The 16,128-nt window shown below is 41.1% G+C and overlaps 1 protein-coding gene across 3 annotated transcripts in view; it reads left to right on the top strand.

Annotated features, from left to right (window-relative positions):
* Positions 1-13,263, top strand: part of RCAN3 (RCAN family member 3) — a 34,883-nt gene extending 21,620 nt beyond the window's left edge. For all 3 annotated transcript variants that reach the window (XM_054500237.1, XM_054500231.2, XM_054500225.2), the window contains exons 3-5: positions 3,416-3,589; positions 5,275-5,446; positions 7,284-13,263. In XM_054500237.1, coding sequence (XP_054356212.1) covers positions 3,416-3,589; positions 5,275-5,446; positions 7,284-7,468 — 531 coding nt within the window. In that variant the 3' untranslated portion in view covers positions 7,469-13,263. The remainder of the gene's footprint in view (positions 1-3,415; positions 3,590-5,274; positions 5,447-7,283) is intronic.
* The last annotated feature ends 2,865 nt before the right edge of the window (positions 13,264-16,128 follow it).

Here is a 16,128-nt window from a genome sequence, read left to right as displayed (position 1 = left end):
ACCATTGCCTAAATATGTTTTCTGTAAAGAAAATTTAATGTTGCTTTTCTTCTAGTGATTGAAATTAGGCTTTTCATTATCCCAATTCATTAATAAATGGGAAAATAACAATTTTTTTTTTCTCAGCCTCATGAACGACTCAAATATTGCTCTCTTTCTTTTTCTCTGGTCCATCTCAAAATACTCAGGAGATATACACGTGTTGCAAATTATATAAAATAATTTGTGCTCAGATATTCTTCCAATGCTTTTCACCCCAAAATGCAATTTTTGTGGAATTACATAATCCCAGTATGAATGTTGAGAAAAAGGTTTGATTGTTTTGCCTTTGTGAAAGAGAAACTGTGGCTATAGGGAGTTAGGCATCTTTAAAGAAGTTGCCAAACGTACATTAGCATCTTTCATGGGAATTTCATTCAGAGGAGGAAAATAGAGAAAGAGAAAAAATAGTTGGGAAAAAAGCAAAAAAAAAAAAAAGAAAAAGAAAATAAACACAGAAAATCTGAGACAAACAGATAAAATAAGATAGTAGACATCCCAAAATATCAGTAATCAACAATGGACTAGTTCCTCCAGTGAAAAGACAGTGAGTGTCAAACTGTGTTTATTTACATACAGGCGCACACATGCATTATACACACATGTATTATACACACATGTATTCTTTTTATGAGGCATATCTAAAACATAAGGATACAGAAAAGTTAGAAGTAAAGGCTGAAAATTGATTTCCATGTGATACATAATCAAAAGAAAGCTACACCAGCTATATTAATGCCAGACAAAATAGACTTTAAGACAAAGGGCATTCCTTTATCTGGGAGATGAAGAGAGTCACTACCTAATGATTAAAAGTTCATTCACCAGGAAGAGAAAAAAATTATAAGCTTGTACGCACATGATAACTTAGCCTTAAAATGTAGGAAGCGAAAGTGACCAAATTATACAGAAAAATAACACATCCACCTAATAGTGGGAGAATCTAATAGATCTTTCCTGATAATGGATAAAACAGACCCCCCAAAAATCAGGATATAGAACTTGTAAAGCACAGGAGCTGGCTATACTGAACATGTTTATAATACTGTACCAAACAGCTGCACAAACACACTCTTTTCAAGCACATGTAGATTTATGAAATTTGATGACACTGAACCAAAAGCAAATCTCAAACTGTCAAAGGATTACTATCACTATGGATCGCCTACTCCAATCAGAGTGAAAATGAGTTAGACATTAAAAAGATAAAAAACTCCCATCTATTTGCAATTTGAGAAACATACATCTAAATAATTCATGAGACAGGGAGTGATCATAAGGGAAAATAGAGAGTATTTAGAATCAACTGGCGCAGTTGCTCACGTCTTTAATCCCAGCACTTTGGGAGGCTCAGGCAGAAGGATGCTTGAGCCCAGGAGCTCCAGACCAGCCTGGGCAAGACATTGAGACTCTGTCTGTACAAAAATAAAATAAAATTAGCCAGGTGTGGCCAGGCATGGTGGCTCATGCCTGTAATCCCAGCACTTTGGGAGAGCAAGGAAGACTGCTTGAGCTCAGGAGTTTGAGACCAGCCTGGGCAACATAGCGAGACCTCATCTCATTTAAAAAAAAAAAAAAAAGAAAAAGAAAAAAAGCCAGTCATGGTGGTGCCTGCTACTCAGGAGGCTGAAGTAGGGGCGGGTGGCTTGAGCCCAGGAGTTCGAGGCTGCAGTGAGCTCTGATCACACCACTGCCCTCCAGCCTGGGTGACAGAGGGATTCTGTCTCTTTTTTTTTTTTTAAGGACAGAGTCTCATTCTGTCACCCAGGCTGGAGTGCAGTGGCACGATCTTGGCTCACTGCAACCTCCACTTCCCAGGTTCAAGCGATTCTCCTGCCTCAGCCTCCTGAGTAGCTGGGATTACAGGCGCCCACCACCATGCCCGGCTAATTTTTATATTTTTAGTAGAGACAGGGTTTTACCATGTTGGCCATGCTGGTCTTGAACTCCTGACCTCAAGTGATCCGCCCACCTCAGCTTCCCAAAGTGCTGGTATTACAGACGTGAGCCACTGTGCCCTGCCTTCTATTTTAAAAAATAAATAATAAAACATATCAAAACTGTTCAGGTGCTGGGTGTGGTAGCACGTGCCTGTACTCCCAGCTACTTGGGAGGCTGAGGCAGGAGGATCACTTGAGCCCAACTTAGGCAATATAGCAAGACCCCATCACAAAAAAAAATACAAAATTAAACAAACTGGTGGAGAACAGCTGAAATAGTACTTAGAAATGGATGTCTTGCTGGGTGTAGTGGCTCATACCTATAATCCCAGCACTTTGGGAGGTCAAGGGGGGTAGATCACTTGAGCCCAAGGAGTTTGAGACCAGCTTGGGCAATGTGGCAAAACCCCGTCTCTACTAAAAATACAAAAAATTAGCTGGATGTGGTGGCAGGTGCCTATAGTCCCAGCTACCCAAGAGGCCAAGGCAGGAGGATTGCCTGAACCCTAGAGGTCGAGGCTGCAGTGAGCCAAGATTGTACTACTGCACCTCATTCTGGGCAACAGAGTGAGACTCTATCTCCAAAAAAAAAAAAAAAGTCAGTCGCACACAGCAGCAAGGGAGAACCTCAGGAGCAAGATCTAAGCAAAAAAAGCAAGCTGTGGAAGAATACATATAACATGATAACATTTTTAGAGATACAAATAGATGTTGTCAACTATAAAGAAGAACAAGGGAATGATAAAATTCCAGAAATGACAACTTTGAAGGAGGAAAGGAATGTGACAGAGGGAAAAACCAACCTTGTCGTACCGAGGACATCAGAACAATAGCAGTGTTCTAGAATTGGGCATGTTTGTATCATTCTCTTATATCTTGCATTCATTTTATAACCTTTGAATGTGGACAATATTTAATAAAGTTAATTACATTTAAAATAAGTGCACGACCCAGCGTGGTGGCTCACACCTGTAATCCCAGCACTTTGGGAGGCCCAGGTGGACAGATCACTTGAGGTCAGGAGTTCAAGACCAGCCTAGCCAACATGGTAAAAACCCATCTCTACTAAAAATGTCAAAATTAGCCAGGCATGGTGGCCGGCCCCTATAATCCAGCTACTTTGAAGGCTGAGGCAGGAAAATCACTTGAATCCGAGAGGTGGAGGTTGCAGTGAGCTGAAATCACGCCATTGCACTCCAGCCTGGATGACAGAATGAGACTCCATCTCAAAAAAATACATAAAGTAAGTGTAATTGCCAAATTACAGGATACCTGTTCTTGTATATGTGCAAGAAAAGTATACTTTTTTTGGAGAAAAGGTTAACTTATAATGAGTTCTTAGTTAGGTTTCATGATTTAAATTTCCCCTTCTGTTAAAGGTTTTTCTTTTTTTTTTTTCCTCCCATTCCCTTTGCCTTGCTGCTCCTTAATTGTAGGAAAGATTTGAAGCACTCTTCACCATCTATGATGACCAAGTTACTTTTCAGCTGTTTAAAAGCTTTAGAAGAGTCAGAATAAATTTCAGCAAACCTGAAGCAGCAGCAAGAGCGCGAATAGAACTCCACGAAACAGACTTCAATGGGCAGAAGCTAAAGCTGTATTTTGCACAGGTACTTCACAGTGCAAAGAACACTGTTCTCTAAATTTGTTTTTCTCCATCCAAAAATATTTTTATTTCACCATTTTCTATATTATTATAGCAGAGGTGTGTAGAATGAACCATCTCAATCAGCAAATAATACAAAACTATTTTCCCTTCGTTTTATAGATACATAATTTCATGTATTTATTAAGCACATTTACCTCCTTTGTTTTGCTGAGACTAGTAGTTGAAGCAGTTGATTTTTCTGGCAGCTTTGCTCAACTGGGACTCTGTGTGGGTTACGCCCTGACACCCTAGTGTTAGGGAACTAACTTCTCTCCTGTGCATCTAGAATGGTATACATGAAATAAGACATGAAATCCTTGGGAAAACTGAGAAAATGGTCTCTTAAATCATTTCCATAATTCATATGAGGAACCAGGGAGGTCACAGAACTGTACAAAAAGACTGTCTTCGACTTTGAAATTGCAGAGGACCCTGTAGGGTACCAAGAATTGGCTATGCTTAGTATATTCTAATCCTGCATTGGTGTGACTCTCTGAGAAACCAATTTCTTCTGAGAAGAATGAGCAAAATCAGGAGATTACTTGTGTATTAAGTGCACTGTTTTATTTTCAAAAAAGCATTTTTTTAGTCTACCTTTCAAATTAAAAAAAAAAAAAGGTTTGTTGTCTTGCCTTCCAAGTAAAAACCTAAATGAAAGAGATGTCTTGATGTTTCTTGGTACAGTCTCTTGAGATGGAGTATAAATAAGTCCATATAACCTAATGTCTTCTAAGATTGGAATTTAGTAGTTACTGTCGTTCCTCTGTTCATCCATTTATTTATTTATTTATTTATTATTTTTATTTTTATTTTTTTATTTTTTGAGATAGAGTCTCACTCTGTCACCCAGGCTGGAGTGCACTGATGCAATCTCAGCTCACCACAACCTCCGCCTCCCAGGTTCAAGTGATTCTCCTGCCTCAGCCTCCCAAGTAGCTGGGACTACAGGCATGTGCCACCACACCTGGCTAATTTTTGTATTTTCAGTAGAGATAGAGTTTCACCATGTTGGCCAGGCTGATCTCGAACTCCTGACCTCAGGTGATCCACCCTCCTCGGCCTCCCAAAGTGCTGGGATTACAGGTGTGAGCCACCACACCTGGCCCATCCATTTATTTTTTATTCAGTTAATATTCCTGAAGCACCTACTATGTGTGGCCATGTGCTGTACACTGAGTGGCCAGTGGTGAGCCAAACAGACCCAGTCCCACCCTCTTGGAGATTATAGACTGTTTACAAGAAATAGGCCAGGCGCGGTGGCTCACATCTGTAATCCCAGCACTTTGGGAGGCCGAGGCGGGCAGATCATGAAGTCAGGAGATCGAGACCATCCTGGCTAACACAGTGCAACCCCGTCTCTACTAAAAATATAAAAACAAAATTAGCCGGGCGTTGTGTCATGCACCTGTAGTCCCAGCTACTTGGGAGGCTGAGGCAGGAGAATGGTGTGAACCCGGGAGGCGGAGTTTGCAGCGAGCCGAGATTGCACCACCGCACTCCAGCCTGGGTGACAAAGTGAGACTCCGTCTCAAAAAAAAAAGAAATGTTTAATTTTCTACAAAAAGATGGAACAGTCAACATAAAGGTGAAAATGAAGAAAACATAGCCCAGTTTGCAAACTGGCTTTGAGCATCTCGCTCCCTGCAGGTGCAGATGTCTGGCGAAGTGCGGGACAAGTCCTATCTCCTGCCACCCCAGCCTGTCAAGCAGTTCCTCATCTCCCCTCCAGCCTCTCCCCCAGTGGGGTGGAAGCAGAGCGAAGATGCGATGCCTGTTATAAATTATGATTTACTCTGTGCTGTTTCCAAATTGGGACCAGGTAATAAACTTCTATTTTTCCTCTTTTCTTCCCCAAGAAACTTTTGTATTGAAGATCGTATTCAGCAATGTGCATTGTGGCAGTATGATTAGAGCAGAGAATAAAGTCAAACACAACTGGGTTCAAATTCCAGCTGTGGCATCTGCTTGCTCTGTGATCTTGAGCAAGTTACTTAGCCTCCATTTTCTGAGCTTCTGCTTTTCCATCTATAAAGCAGGGAGAATCATATGTACCATTCAGTGTGGTTATAAGTACAAAATGAGGGCCAGGTGTGGTGGCCCACACCTGTAATCCTAGTACTTTGGGAGGCTAGGGTGAGTGGATTGCTTGAGGTCAGGAGTTTGAGACCAACCTGGCCAACATGGTGAAACCCTGTCTCTACTAAAATACAAAAAATTAGCTAGGCATGGTGGCGTACGCCTATGGTCCCAGCTACTTGGGAGGCTGAGGCAGGAGAATTGCTTGAACCCAAGAGGCGGAGGATGCAATGAGCCGAGATCGTACCACTGTACTCCAGCCTGGGCAATGAAGCAAGACTCTGTCTCCAAAAAAGTAAAAATAAAAAATCAAGTATTAAATGATGTATAGATAATACTCAATAAATGTAACTGTAATTTTTACTACTACAAATTTTGCTAGTACTTGATAGGCAGTTAGTGAATATTAGGTGCCTTCTCTCCCCAGCCCCACCAAGTATCAGACAAACAACTACTTTGAATATATTACAAGGAATTGGTGGTGACATCATCTCACTCCATCAATATTTTTGTCATTTCTTTTTCATTTCCTTTTTCCTTCTGTTTACTTTCTCTACCTCTCTTCCTTTTAAAATCATATAAGAAACCGATGTGATGCTGGTTCAGACAGTTGTCCACCCAGGACAGAGTTATGTCTCTTGTAGAGGAATAAAAGAGGCATTTTGAGGAAGAAGTGACTCAGTGCTGTTTTTAGACGTTAGAGCTGTATCTTAGATATCCAAGGTCCTATAATCAAGGGATTGCCTGTGCTGCCTGGATCCTTACAAGTATCTCCCAAACTGAAACCATTATGAAGTTAAAACAGAATCACTTGGCTGGGTGCGGTGGCTCACACCTGTAATCCCAGCACTTTGGGAGGCCAAAACAGGCAGATCACCTGGGGTCAGGAGTTCGAGACCAACCTGGCCAACATGATAAAACCCCATCTCTACTAAAAATACGAAAAAAAATTAGCCAGGCGTGGTAGCGGACGCCTGTAGTCCCAGCTACTTGGGAGGCTGAGGCAGGAGAATGGCGTGAACCCGGGAGGCGGAGCTTGCAGTGAGCCGAGATCAGGCGGCTGCACTCCAGCCTGGGCGACAGAGCAAGACTCCATCTCAAAGAAAAAAAAAGACCCCATCTCGACTAAAAATACAAAAATTAGCTGGGCGTGGTGGCACATGCCTGTAGTCCCAACTACTCGGGAGGCTAAGGCAGGAGAATCGCTTGAACCCGGAAGACGGAGGTTGCAGTGAGCCGAGATCACGCCACTGCACTCCAGCCTGGCCGACAGAGTGAGACTCCATCTCAAATAAATAACTTAATTAATTAAACAGATTCACTCATATTATTCATAAAACAATAATTAGCATTTGCATTTTAACTCCCAAGACCTCAGTACTGAAACATTTTATACGAGCCTTAAAGTATCAAATCTTTAACACCAAAACAAGATAAAATACTCTGACATAGGATTTAAAGATTTAAAAAACAAGAATCACCCATTAAAATAGGAGTGGAACAAAAAGTTGCAAGAGACAAAAGAGTTCTTTTTGCTGGAAGTGATGCTTTTGTCGTGGTTATTTTGCTTGCCTCTGCAGGAGAGAAATACGAACTTCACGCGGGAACGGAGTCGACACCCAGCGTGGTGGTTCATGTCTGTGAAAGTGAAACTGAAGAGGAAGAAGAAACAAAAAACCCCAAACAGAAAATTGCCCAGACGAGGCGCCCCGACCCTCCGACCGCAGCGTTGAGTGAGCCCCAGACCTTCAATTGCGCGCTGTGAGGCCCTTGGTTGTGGTGCGAGGTGGCTGCCCTGGTGGGCTCCGGCCATGGCGATCTGTGCCCGCGGCCTATGCGTTGCTGCGAACAGCATAGGTGAGACTCTGCAGGTTGAGGTTTAGGTCTTCTCACCATGCCTGTACTGCAGACACGGTCGTGTAGAGTAGCAGCTGATTTGACCTGTCCCAGATTTTAAGTGATATTCCAAAAGGGACTTTACATTAAAGGAGAAGCCCCCAAGATGGATGTGGCTACCCTTAACCTTTTTAAATAGTGACAAATTAGGAAAACCGCTTCCCTCCCCTCCAGCCATGTAAGTCCTGATTCTGTATCACATGAGACACCAAAAACTGGAACTATAGTCACACCCAGTACAGTACCATTTTTATGAATTTAAAAATAGTCTTATAATTTTAATTGTTTGTGGGTATTTTTCTACTGGTATAAATAGCTTCTAATTAATAAATCGATCAAAGGTTGTTACTCAGTATACATGAAAGTTTTTGCAGGAAAGGAAACCTGAAATACAGAATAATTCGTAGAAATCATGGTTCTCAAGTATTTGTTTGATGAGCTTTGGGGAAGAAATGCCAAATCCACTTTAAGAATCAGTCTTACGACACAGATCCACCCACATGTTGCTCTTATCTGGAATTTGGGACAAAGCAATGCACAGGCCCTCATTCCTGATGTGGCGCCCTCCAGACATGGCTGCCTGGGAAGGACGGCCACTTTAGAAGTGGGACGTATCACCAGTAAGGTTGAATGATTAGGATCGCAGGTGGCTACTGCATTCTGCCATTCGTGACCGTGTTCTAGCCTGTAGACCACCCAACTACCTTCATTCACCAGTTTTTATCCTTCACCTTTTCCAGTATCGTGTTAACCACTAGTTCTTGAGTTTTTTTGGCTATGATGTGTACGTTTATGTATGTCATTCATAGACTTTTCAACTAGAAAAGGTAATGATAAGGTTTTCTGAAGACCATTTGTAAATTGTCCATTTAACCATTTTTCAGCTTGCTTTGAAACAAAAGTCACACCTACTATTTTTCTATGAATTAGGGAATGAGGGGGAGATAATTCAGTTTTACTTTTCTTTTTGTTGAAATTTTGTACCCAGATTGCAGTTGGCACTTTTCCTAAAACAGAATTGTTTCTCACTTAGGTGTCAGAATGTACATTTGAACTTCCCTAAGAAGCAGCAGGATCTTTTTAACTCTTTCTGGTCTGTTTAGACTTTGAAGTCCCTTCCGTAGAAAAGTCTCATAACTGAGAAGGCTTTGTTTTGGGCTGGGTGGGTCTGCTGGCCTCCACTCACTGTGCTGTTTCCTTTGAGTGGCACACTTGGGAAGCTCCGGGGCATGTGAAGGAGCTGCAGACGTGAGAACTAATGAACCAAGGCGGCTGTCACCATGAAGGAACAAAACGCAGACATTCAACCATGACGTCTGCACAGCGTTAGTAACATGTCATTGTGGTTTCGTTCTCGCTATGATAAAATTTATTTCTGAGCACTTAAACCGTGTTGCATACCCCTAATTTTTTTTTTCCTCTATCTTCCTTGCCCTCAAATACTCTGAGGTGATAAACTGTTCCATTTGTAGCCAACTACCACTGCTAGGCCTCAGTGTAAATTCAGTTGAAATTTGCAATTCTATCAGCAATTTAATGTATTGAATTCAGATCATCATTTCTCATTTTAACCGACAACCATCTGATAAATGTACTCTGCACTTCTGAACTCAGCATTGTGCCCATTTTTTATAGCAAGATGGACCCTGTATGTCAGGAGACATGTATTATCAACAATTGGGAATTTTTTGAATTTCCTTTTAGGTAATATTGATTCACTGTAATTTTCTAAGTGATCAAAACCCATGAGATTTTGTTATTTGGCTTGGCTTTCATTCTCTGCCTGCCAATTAAAGAATATTCTATTCCTAACACATAAAACTTTTTACAGTCAAGCAGTGCAAATTACAGTGCTTTTCTATTTTTTTTTGAGAGCGTTGAATAAATTGAAGAAAACTTTAAACCAAAATTAGAGAGGAGTCATTTAAGCTTCTCTGAATGGAAAATATTAATATTTTCATTTTTCTAGTATAATTTAATAAAATGAATTTTTTTAAAAAAAGCTACTAAGTACCCATCAACTTTTTCATATTGTGAAATGAACCAGGATCTTAACAGGTACTATCATCTCTGTCCTTTTTTGGCTGTTTAATATCTAGGTCATGTAACAAATTTACAAGAGATAAGTCTCATGGTTTTTTTTTCTTTTAATAGGCTTTTCCGCAATTTTTTTGAAATTGAGTTATTACTTGGATTTAACCCTGATAGGCCAGGTGTGGTGGCTCACACCATAATCTCAGCACTTTGGGAGGCCAAGGTGGGTGGATCCACCTGAGGTCAGGAGTTCAAGACCAGCCTGACCAACATGGTGAAATCCCGTCTCTACTTAAAAAATACAAAATTAGCCTGGCATGGTGGCACATGCCTGTAATCCCAGCTACTTGGGAGGCTGAGGCAGGAGAATTGCCTGAACCCGGGAGACGGAGGTTGCGGTGAGCCAAGATCACACCATTGCACTCCAGCCTGGGCAACAAGAGCGAAACTCCATCTCAAAAAAAAAAGATTTAACCCTGATAGTATAGTAGCCATGTTTTCTTTAGAAATCATAACCTCTTCATGGGAATCAAACTATGTTGAAAATTGTGAGGAAAGATAATGGTGCTTTGTGTTGGGAAAAAAACATTTGTGAAGGATTAGAAAACTGTAACACTTAACAAGGATAGTCACAGAACCTACACTGCATTGGCTCTTAGGTTCTAGATTTTTGTAGCACATCCACCTGATGAAACCAAAGACAAATCCATGTAAAAAGTGTTCTAGTAAGCATCTCTGAGGTTTAAGGTACTAAGAGGCAGAAATGGATAAGAACAGTTCCATTGCCTTCGAGAACTAAAACTCAGCTGGAAAGCAAATTAGTCTTTTCACATTCTGCTTCTTCAAAATGTTATACTCAAAAACATACCAGTAATTAAGAGCCAAAGCAAAGCTTCAAGGGACTTTTAAGTTCAACATAAAGGTTTAAATAAAATATTTTTTATTTTTTATTTTTATTTATTTATTTATCTATTTTGAGACAGAGTCTCACTCTGTCGCCCAGGCTGGAGTGCAGCCGCCTGATCTCGGCTCACTGCAAGCTCCGCCTCCCGGGTTCACGCCATTCTCCTGCCTCAGCCTCCCAAGTAGCTTGGGACTACAGGCGCCCGCTCCCATGCCCGGCTAATTTTTTGTATATATATATATATATACATTTTTTTTTTTTTTTAGTAGAGACGGGGTTTCACCATGTTAGCCAGGATGGTCTCGATCTCCTGACCTAGTGATCCGCCTGCCTCGGCCTCCCAAAGTGCTGGGATTACAGGCGTGAGCCACCGCGCCTGGCCTTAAATAAAATATTGTAGTCATTTATGGTGTGTTTGAATTGAAGAGATACCAGGAGATAGAGGTGAAGTGCAGTACTTTCATTCTTTAAGAATATAGTCTTTAGCCAGGTGCAGTGGTGTGTGCCTGTAGTCTCAGCTATTTGAGAGGCTGAGATGAGAGGATCACTTGAGTTCAGGAGTTCAAGACCAGCCTGGGCAAAATAGCAAGTCCCTGACTCAAAAAAAAAAAAAGTTTCCCATTCATATTAACTCCATCTTTTAAAAATGTCATGATTACAAAGTGAAAAGATTTGGCTTTCTTAGAGGCTCAATCACAGAGGTGAAAGTGACCTTGGAAATCATATACTCTATCCCCATGTTACATAGATTAGAAAAACTGAGGTTATGGCACTGACTTAGGCACCCCCAGCAAGGCAACCCAGGGACTAGAACTGGCAATCCCAACTCCTGGGCTAGGGCTTTTTCTACCTTTTTTTGTATTGGCCTCTTAAAGAGGCAATGAATACTAATTCCTGGCATCAGAAAAAAAGAAAAAAAAGGCATGAGGTGGGAGGATTCTTTTTTCCCTGATGGGAAACAGTGAATAAGAAAAATCTCGTCATCTGATGGAAGAGGTGACTTAATAATTTTAGTTAATGAATTTGATGTCCCATGTTTTGTAGTTTTGTTATCATTGAACCATTGGGGTTAGAATCTGCCTCAATAATTTTATCTTGGTAGCCAGCAATTATGTTGGCATTTTATGTGGGCTTTCCCAGATTTTCATATTAATGAAATGATTAATAGTCATACTTAAGAGGTAACGCTACTGAAGCAGAATGAGATCTAGTATGTTGTGGAAATAAAAGAGTTTGCAGTGGAACGATACTGTCACTCCATGCTTGTAAAATTGAGTTCTGTTCAAGACAGAACTGCTATGACTGACCTATTCAAGGCTTCATATTTTTATACAGACTATTTCACAGACCATAGACTTATTTTAAAAGGGAATGTCTCACACATAATTAAGCAATGGAAAATGTACTCAATCCTATGGTGCGTCAGGCCCTCTGTCTACCGGGTTTCTCCCCTTTCTGCAGAGCTGTGGACCTCGTACATACCAAACAGGTGAACTTGGTCCATCTTTCCTTCTTCCTTTTTTTTTGCACATTTGCATTTATATCTTCCTGTACTAAAAGAAACAAATTATTTATAATTGAGGTGACAATATAAAGGAAAAAAAGATGGGGCAATAGTTGCTTCCTAGCTGGAGCTGTAAGTCCATGTTACAGAAACTCACTATTTAAAAAGTTTTAGAAGATTTATGAACCTTGTCCTACAATTCGCTGAATACTTATTTGTCTTTTAAACTCCCCTCAGTGTATGGATCATCTTCGTCAGAATGCCATTGTTTCATTGTGAATCAGGGGAAAATGTTAATCATTTGGAGACTGTTTTCTTATTACCAAATGTACAATCCATAAGACAACTGAAAGCAACAACTGCTGGGTTCACTGACAAAGATTATAAAAATCATCATGTTCAAAGTAGAGTTTTTAGCCAAGCTCAAGAACTAACCTGGGGCTGAGTCAGTGTCTCTACCCGCTTAAATAACAGTGTAAAGATCTTTCTCTAAATTCGTTATGTGGTCTGTCTGGATGTAAACCTATATATTTCCTTTTGAAACAGAATCGTGTCCTGCAGACTCTTGGCATTCCTGCATAGCTTTGACCGAATGTTCACTCTCATCATAATGGAAGATTTCTATCTATGCAGATAATACATGTTTTTAAATATTGTTTTCTGTTTAGTCCCCAATCTTCCTAACTCAAATTGGGGACTGAGGAGAGAGAAAGGTGGTTACCCCTGTTACCGTGCCATATTCTTCCTGCTGCTTTTCAACCCCATGTGAGTGTTGATTGACGGTTCTGCTATAATGTGCATGCCCTTCAAGTTTCAGAAAACTTTCCCAATCATTTCACTTCAATCTTAATTGAACCCAAGAGTCAAAGTTATTATTTTCTCCGAACGTGTTTGTGATCTTCTGTTATATTTTGGGGCATGTTACCTTTATGGTACTATAAGCTGTAGTGCATACTCTTTGTATTGCAAAAAAACTGGTCAGTAATTTATGTACGTGTATTCCACATGTTAGTGTACTTGAAGTGACAATCCATAGTTTGTAGTAGTTTGTTATTTGTCAACTTTAACTACCCTGTGTTTTAAGGACATTTAAACATTCCTTGTCCTATCAAGGTGACAAAAGCAGAATGTAATTTTTTTTTTTGGAAGCTTCGTGATTACCTGTAACAAGTTCTGTTTTTAAAACGAATACAAATAAAGTTAGTAACTATTTTTAAATCAGTCCATTGAATTGAGTTTTTTTGTGTGTAGTATTTTCAATACGCATCACTTACATTTAGCTAATAAGACAGAGAAGTGCAATATTGTGTTTGTTCCTTTCACAAGAGTCCTGTTGAACATTAATGCCGTGTAGTGCCAGAGTTCAAGGTGGTGAGTCACTGCTCACTCTGTAAATAACCACTGCACTTTCAGCTCTTCCCCAAGAAACCTTTTACCCTGGTTTCCCCTTTGGTTAAAAATGATTTATTCCTGGTAAAGACTTACTTTTTGTCTTGGTTAAAAAAAAAAAAAAAAATCTTCAAAATGTGGAACTATAAATGACAGTAGAGGTTATCTAGTTGCAGTGGGATTTCGAATACTTATTTTTAAGCCATAGGACTCTGCTCTTTGTTCAAATGAAATCTTACACAAAGCCAATGTAAAACTATCACAAAAAAGAAAGGTAAACAAAGCTGCTACTTTTCAAGGGGCTGGGGGAGGAATGGGAACCTGAGTTCCAACCCCTGTGAGAGCTCAGCAGAACAGACCCAGACACACCCCTCTATTGCCCCTGCGTACCTCCACTTCCTCCTCCATCCCCACCCCACCCCCAACACACCTTTACAAGAAAGTGCCCCCAGAGGCATTGCCAAATGCACACATCTGGATGGTCATGGACCTGGGACTAGAACCCATTTCTTGACATTCTTTCTACCACACTCCACTACTTTGTTACACCAAAATCTAATTTTTCTGGATAAATATATTTGGATTCAAAGGTTCTTGATATTGTTTTGTTTTTGAGACAAGGTCTTGCTCTGTCGCCTAGGCTGGAGTGCAGTGGCATGAACACAGTTCACTGCAGCCCCGACCTCCCAACTCAATCTCCGACGTAGCTAGGACCACAAGTGTGCACCACCACACCTGGCTAATTTTTGTATTTTCTGTGGAGACAGGGTTTCCCTATGTTACCCAGGCTGGTCTCTAACTCCTGATCTCAGGCAGTCCACCTGCCTTGGCCTTCCAAAGTGCTGAGATTACAGGCATGAGCCACTGCACCTGGCCTTCTTTGTTTTTAAAAATCTAAAGTGGAGTCGCTGGGGACATTTCCACTTTGATGTTTTTCCAAGCTGTGTTCTGTGGGGCTGCCTTCAGGGGGTGCCATGCTTCCAGGTTCCTGGGGCCTTTCACTCCTGCTTCAGCTCCCCTATTTGCTGTACCTAAAGGTCCTAGCATGTTTTCCACTTGAACTAAGGATTCCTTGGCTAAAACAGAAAATTGGAAAACCACTGCAAAGAACCTAGGACAAAACACACACACACACAAATTTTTTTTCTGAGACCAAGTTTCAATCTGTTGCCTAGGCTGGAGTGCAGTGGCGCAGTCTCACCTCACTGCAACCTCTGCCTCCCAGGTTCAAGCAATTCTCCTGCCTCAGCCTCTCGAGTAGCTGGGACTGCAGGCGCATGCCATCATGCCTGGCTAATTTTTGTATTTTTAGTAGAAACAAGTTTCACCATGTTGGCCAGGCTGGTCTTGAACTCCTGACCTCAGGTGATCCATCCACCTCGGCCTCCCAAAGTGCTAGGGTTACAGGCACGAGCCACCGCACCCGGCCAAAAACAAAATCTTTAATGCAGAATGGGAAATACAAGAATCAAGATTTAAGTAATTTACCTAATAGACTGGCTTCAAGTTAAATGCATACAATGTATGTATCAGATGTATCAGAGTCCTATTATCACTGAGAAGTATATTTAAAGGGCAGGAGTGAGCCACCACTATGTTCCTGCCCTCAATGAACACATTAAAATGTTCTAATCTAGAAGAAGAAAAGATTAAAATTCTTGCACACATAGGAAAGATCTCATCTTACCAAGCTTCCCCGGGTCTTCTGAGACATAGAAAGTATAAATATAAGCGATTTGTAGATTAGATATTTCAGTAAGGTATTTCAAAGTACGTTACTTGGGAAAAGTTTGTGGTCCGAAATGTTTGGAAAAGTTAAATGCTGAAAGAAAAGTTAAAGACCTAAATCTAGAATGTAAAATTACTAATAGAACAAATTGTGGGAGAATATCATTGTGACCTAGAGGCAGGGAGAGACTTCATAAAACTTTAAAAGCATAAGCTATAAGGTAAGAATTCTAACTGGTTACATCAAAATCAATGATTCATGTTCAATGAAGAATGCCATGAAAATGTTCACAATAGGGAGAAATATTTGCAGTCCTGATGTTACTGGAAAAGGCCCTGATCCAGACCCCTACAGGGCATTGTTAGATCTCAGGAAAGAAAGAATTCGGAATGAGCCCACAGAGTAGAGTGAAAGCAAGTTTATTTTATTTTTTTTAATTTTTTTATTTTTTTGAGATGGAGTTTCGCTCTTGTTGCCCAGGCTGGAGTGCAATGGTGTGATCTTGGCTCACTGCAACCCCCGCCTCCTGGGTTCAAGCGATTCTCCTGCCTCAGCCCCCCGAGTAGCTAGGATTACAGGCATGCGCCACCACGGCCAGCTAATTTTGTATTTTTAGTAGAGACGGGGTTTCTCCATGTTGGTCAGGCTGGTCTCGAACTCTGGACCTCAGGTGATCCACCCGCCTCAGCCTCCCAAAGTGCTGGGATTACAGGCGTGAGCCACGGTGCCCAGCCAAGTAAAAGCAAGTTTATTAAGAAAGTAAAGGAATGGGCCAGGCATGGGCTCACTGTAATCCCAGCACTTTGGGAAGCTGAGGCAGGTGGATCATTTGAGGTCAGGAGTTCGAGACCAGCTTGGCCAACATGATGAAACTCCGACTCTACTAAAAATAGAAAAATTAGCCAGGCGTGGTGGTGCACACCTGTAGTCCCAGCTACTTGGGAGGCTGAGACAGGAGAATTGCTTGAA

The sequence above is a fragment of the Pongo pygmaeus genome, chromosome 1 (assembly GCF_028885625.2).
Source record: "Pongo pygmaeus isolate AG05252 chromosome 1, NHGRI_mPonPyg2-v2.0_pri, whole genome shotgun sequence".
Lineage (NCBI taxonomy): Eukaryota > Metazoa > Chordata > Mammalia > Primates > Hominidae > Pongo > Pongo pygmaeus.
Note: the sequence above shows the minus strand (reverse complement) of the source record. Positions and strands in the feature narration are given on the sequence as shown.